The sequence below is a fragment of the Aplysia californica genome, unplaced genomic scaffold, assembly GCF_000002075.1.
Source record: "Aplysia californica isolate F4 #8 unplaced genomic scaffold, AplCal3.0 scaffold00145, whole genome shotgun sequence".
Taxonomy (NCBI): Eukaryota; Metazoa; Mollusca; class Gastropoda; order Aplysiida; family Aplysiidae; genus Aplysia; species Aplysia californica.
In genome coordinates, this window is record NW_004797415.1 from 225411 (window position 1) to 230837 (window position 5427).

A 5427-nucleotide genomic window follows, 5' to 3' on the forward strand; every position below is an offset into this window, starting at 1 on the left:
AAGCTAAACCCCCCTCCCTTACCTTATTTAGGCCACACTGTGGCCCAAATAAGGTCACCCTTTATTTTTATTTCGAATAGGAGAGGAGAAAGAATGCTCCCCTTGGGGACTCCATCCTCCTGTTGGTGGGGGTCTGATAAGGAGGATCCGACACGAACCTGGAAGGAACGGTTCTTCAGGAAGTTGCCAATGAAGGCAGGGAGGTGACCGCGTATGCTGTGTGCGTGCAGGTCTCGCAGAATGCCATACTTCCAGGTTGTGTCGAAGGCTTTTTCTAGGTAAAAAAAGATGGCGATCATGTGGCCTCCTTCAGCAAACGTCTCACGTATAAAGGTCTCCAGGCTGACCAGGTGAACCAGAGTGGATCGAGTTTTCCTGAATCCGCACTGGAGACCGCTCAGCAAGCCCGTCGTTTCCAGAAACCACATGAGTCGCCTGTGGATCATTTTTTCCATGAGTTTGCAGAGACAGCTCATTATTGCTATTGGTCTGTAATTTGATTAGAGTGTGTGGTCCTTGTTTGGTTTGGGTACGTATTGGAATGACAGTGGCGAGACGCCAAGACTCCGGAAAGGAGCGCGACTGCCACATGTCGTTGTATAACTAGTAGTACATGTAATAGGAGTGTGAGTGTTTCTGAGGGTAAGTGTCTAATGATCTGGTTGTGGATGTCATTCGGTCCTGGGGCTGTATTGCCCAGGTCCGAGATGCACGATGTTAGTTCGTCTATTGTGAAGTCTGCGTTGTAGGTTTCAGTGTTGTTTGAGTGGAAGTTTAGGTGTTGTTCTCTGTTAGTTTTGATGTTTTGAAAAGTGGTGTTGTAGTTTGCTTGGGATGAGTTTTTGGCGAGCGAGAGATGTAGCTATTGTGTTTGCTATGTCTACTTGTGTTTCAGCTGTGGTTCCATCCGGCCTCTGGATGTGCCGAATGGTGTCTGTGCGTCTACCTAAGATTTTTGAAGCAATTTTGAAAACTTGGTTGAGTGGCGTCTGGCTGTTGATTTTGGAGATGTATTTTTTGAATGATTGTCTTTTGCTCTCCCTGAGGCATCTACTGTGCCACAGCTCGAGCCTTTAAATAATTGATCTTGTTTTCTGTGGTGGTGTTGTTGAAGGCTTTTCGATACGCTGCCTTCTTTTTCTTTACTGCATCCTCACATTCCCAAGAGAACCAGATTTTGTTCCTCCGGGGTTTTGTTTTTGTTTTTGGTATGTGTTTTTGGCATATTTCTAAAAGCTTTTCGTGGAATTTATTTTAGTTGTGGTCGAAAGTGGGGTTCAGAATCTGGGAACATTGATTGGCAAACCCGTTCCAGTCTGCTTTTTTGAAGTTCAAGCGTTCTGGGATCGGGTCGTTTTGGAGGCTATTGTTTTTGAGAAGAATTGGGAAATGGTATGTACGGTCATCCAGCACATAAGAAGGAGAGATAAGGACCATAGAAGTTTGATAGGAAAGAAGAAGCAAACCACACCAGAGCACCCGCCAACCACCCTAAGAGAGAGAGAGAGAGAAGAGAAAGAGATACAGACAGACAGTACGGATTCGAACCCGGGACCTATTGAACGAGAGGCAAACACCATAACCTCTAGACCAAAAGAGCCCCCCCCCCCCCCCAACAGTGCCAAGACACATCATAGAGTTGTTTTTGGAGTCATTTCAGTCACACAAATACAAACCATTAAGACTAAAATACTGAAGTTGTTGCTCAGAAGGGGTGTTGAGTACAGAAACAAAATAAGAGTCTGGACCTGAGACAGAGGACACAAACATATATTATATATACATTCGAACTTGCCGTGACGGCCACCTGTACAAACGGCCACTTTCCATTTCCCCTCTTGCGTTTTTTCTATTTTAATTTAACTGTAAAACGGGCACCTGTCCAACATGGCCGTGGCCACCTTATTTTATTATTCAACCCACTGTCAAAGTTACCTGCCTCAGGCAGCCAGGCGTGGTCACTCATTGCCTGAAACTTTTTCATCAATTTTGAATCGGCCCCGCAAGCTGTGGGCGGGCGTCATAATCCATTCACCTGTCGTTATTGTTCATCCCTCCAGTGAATGTTTACCCAAGTTGACCAATGGGTAGGCCTAACATTAAATTTTCAACTGCTGGTGAGGGAAGCGTGATCCGTTTAATCTATAAACCACGCTCACAACTCAAGAACAAATCATGCGTGAGGTAACTGGTCACTGTTTTGTTTACCTAATCTGTAACAAAGTAACAATGGACGTTGACGTGAACTTGCGACAGAAGCGTCCCTCGTTCTACGAGTGGTGGCGACCCATGTGTTTGTTTTACCATGGCACTCGGTCTTCATCGTCTTACATAATATTTCGTTTATTTTACCCCCGCAAAAAATCAGAAACGAAAAGAAAGCTAACTGAAAACCAAACTAACAAAACGACAACAACAAAAAACCCTTCTTACACCCCCCCCTCCTTTTCAAAAGAAAACAAAAACCCCTTTGAACCTTACAGCAGTTCAAAGCCTGAGATCAGCCCTGGTTTGAACCTCAGAAAAGAAGGAGTTGCGTTTTTCATTTTGATCAGTCCCTTGACAATGGGTGGCCGTTTTACACAGGTTTGACTATATATATTTTTTCTCTTTTCTTTTGGGGGGGGGGGTGTTCTCTACTTCAATTAAGGACCGTCACCTTCCAAAGTAGGAAAACCTTTTGATGCAATGAGGAATCACCATACTGATGACACAGCACCTTCAGTTGCATCATGATCAGAACATGAGCAGAATTTTATGAAAGAAAGAGAAGTAAGTTGCCATAGGCCTGGCTCATTAAGAGTGATTACAATGTATCTGGCCAAAATACAGAAAGGTGGAACTCGAATCAAATTTTTTTTGGGGGGAAAGAGTTGCTCACAACTGCATAAGGTCATACGAGTACGAGCGCGCGGGACACACCAAACATTTTCAGTTGGTAGGAAATATAGAATTTTACCCGGGTGGCGGCCAAAGCCTTCTTTCATTTTGGAACCACCAAGGGATCTTTCAAGAGCGTAACTTGCACACAGGACCTCTGAGATTTTTTGCCCATGTCCAAGAAAGCTAGGTGTAGATCTTTCCTACCAGAAGATCAGGGGTGTGGCTGAAAGAGAGCAGAATGGAGCCAAGGAGAAGCAGTAGAAAGGCTGCAGAAAGAGTCAGGAGCCCAGAGAGGAGGGGGCAAAGGAGGTGAGGGGGTGGGGGCAGAAAGTGAAGACGAAAGCCGAAGACAGAATATAGCTGGAGAGCAGGAGAGGAGATGAAAGGAGACAATTTTAGAGAAGAACATTTTTCGGTCGCTACTCGGATTCGAACCCGGGACCTTTGAATGAGAGGTGAACACCTTAATCTCAAGGCCACAAGAGACCATTCGAATCTAAATGCTCAAAATGTACTGGTCAGTCCCCAAGGCTTACCAGTACCATCCTGTCAAGGGAACCAGAGGCTAGCCTTTAAAATGACCAATACTGCTTCCAGTAGGAATCAATAGACAAAAACAAATTAGAAGTAGTGTGATAAAATTTCGAACATTTAGATTCGAGTTCCACATTATGTTTTGAACTGTAGAGAATAAAAAAGTCCCATGAAAAGCATCCTTCCTATCCTGTCAATAAAAATACACCCTCTTGAGCAGGAAGAGCACAAAACTAAACGACATTTTGCACATTTTTTTGTTAAGTGTGTTGTCATCACTTTATCAATTCCTAAGCAATTTTCCAGTCCCCCCCCCCCCCCCCCCCCCCACAGCGAGGAGGATTCTTGAAGCATATATAAATTAGTATCGGTAGGCTACTGCTATTATGTAGGCCTACCATATTGACAAGTTTTCTACATAACATACAAATATCCAGCATCGCTACAAGGCCATAAAAACATAGTATCGGTCAAAACAAGAAAAACAATTAAACACTACAAAGTCACTGTGAAATATTTCCAGAACAACAAACCCTTTATTCGAGAAGACAAACTATGGGCTACTAGTCAGTAGGTTGTTTGTTAATACACCACTGACCATCAGCTTTTAAGGAAAGGCTTGTATTGTACAGATCATAAACACTAGAGAAAAAAAAAGTATAACACATAAGCAAATATTCATAAAGTCCATTCATACATTCAACCAGGCTGGTGTGCAGCCACCTTCTCTTCTGTCGGTCCCTTCTTTATCAAGCACACAGAACCCTAATCCCACTAACTGCAGCAAAACCATAAGCACTTCCTGTCGCCAGTCTTTGCAGCCAGCATGTCCACTTTATTGACAGGACATCACTCGAAATGTAATCAATGCCGCCGCAGTAACGAAAATTTACAAAAATGGTGGATACTATCGTCAATGATGTCCATGATCATTGCCTCCCTTGTTTGTGGCCTTATCGTAGGCGATGGTGAGGACCATGGCGGCTGCAGCTAACCCGAAGCCCCGGAACATGTACTTCATGGCAGAGCGAGTCCACGAGACGTTGCCTCCAGTGGCTTCCATGTACTTCCAGGCTTCATTCCTAGCAAACAGAAAAATTCAAAATGTTAGTGACTTAATCTAAGGAGATTGTAATGTAGGATGCCAAATCAGAAAGCAAAAACTGCCAAAATACACTATTAATTACAGTCAAAAGGGTGTCTTAGTCTAAGACAATATATTCAAATTTTGAGCAATTTTGAGTAGGGGCCTACAGTAAGTGGATAGTTGGCCTAGATTGATATTAACTCTTTAAGCCTGTGGCACAAGTACAGCGGTAGTGAACTTTCACAACAACAATCCATAGCACCAGTTCACTGGCATGAGGAAAGAGCACTGACTTATCAGGCAGAAAGAGGCAGTTATTTTCGATCAACCAGAACGCTAGTTTCTATCAACATGCCATCATTATGGGATACAAACATTCTGCACCCTTTCACACATGTTTTGATCTCATTCTGTGCCGATACTGAGTTTTTTCATGATGTAGAGCTCTTTCCCTGAACACATAGGCCTACTCAGGAGGCAAAGATTTGAGTAAAATTAAGACCAGGAGCCCAGGGCTCAAATTCAAAGGATTAAGCGGAAAATGCACAGCAGTGGAAAGAAAGGTCAGATATATGAGGGTGTGCGTGATTCATGGTCATCCCTCCAGTGAATGTTTACCCAAGTTGACCAATGGGTAGGCCTAACATTAAATTTTCAACTGCTGGTGAGGGAAGCGTGATCCGTTTAATCTATAAACCACGCTCACAACTCAAGAACAAATCATGCGTGAGGTAACTGGTCACTGTTTTGTTTACCTAATCTGTAACAAAGTAACAATGGACGTTGACGTGAACTTGCGACAGAAGCGTCCCTCGTTCTACGAGTGGTGGCGACCCATGTGTTTGTTTTACCATGGCACTCGGTCTTCATCGTCTTACATAATATTTCGTTTATTTTACCCCCGCAAAAAATCAGAAACGAAA

The 5427-nt window shown here is 43.6% G+C and overlaps 1 protein-coding gene across 1 annotated transcript in view; it reads right to left on the minus strand.

Moving 5' to 3' along the window:
* Positions 1-3926: 3926 nt before the first annotated feature.
* LOC101853232 (NADH dehydrogenase [ubiquinone] 1 beta subcomplex subunit 3) overlaps positions 3927-5427 on the minus strand; it is a 10634-nt gene continuing 9133 nt past the window's right edge. Inside the window, exon 2 of the mRNA XM_005097032.3 lies at positions 3927-4499. Within this exon, the coding sequence (XP_005097089.1) occupies positions 4331-4499 (169 nt within the window). The 3' untranslated portion in view covers positions 3927-4330. The remainder of the gene's footprint in view (positions 4500-5427) is intronic.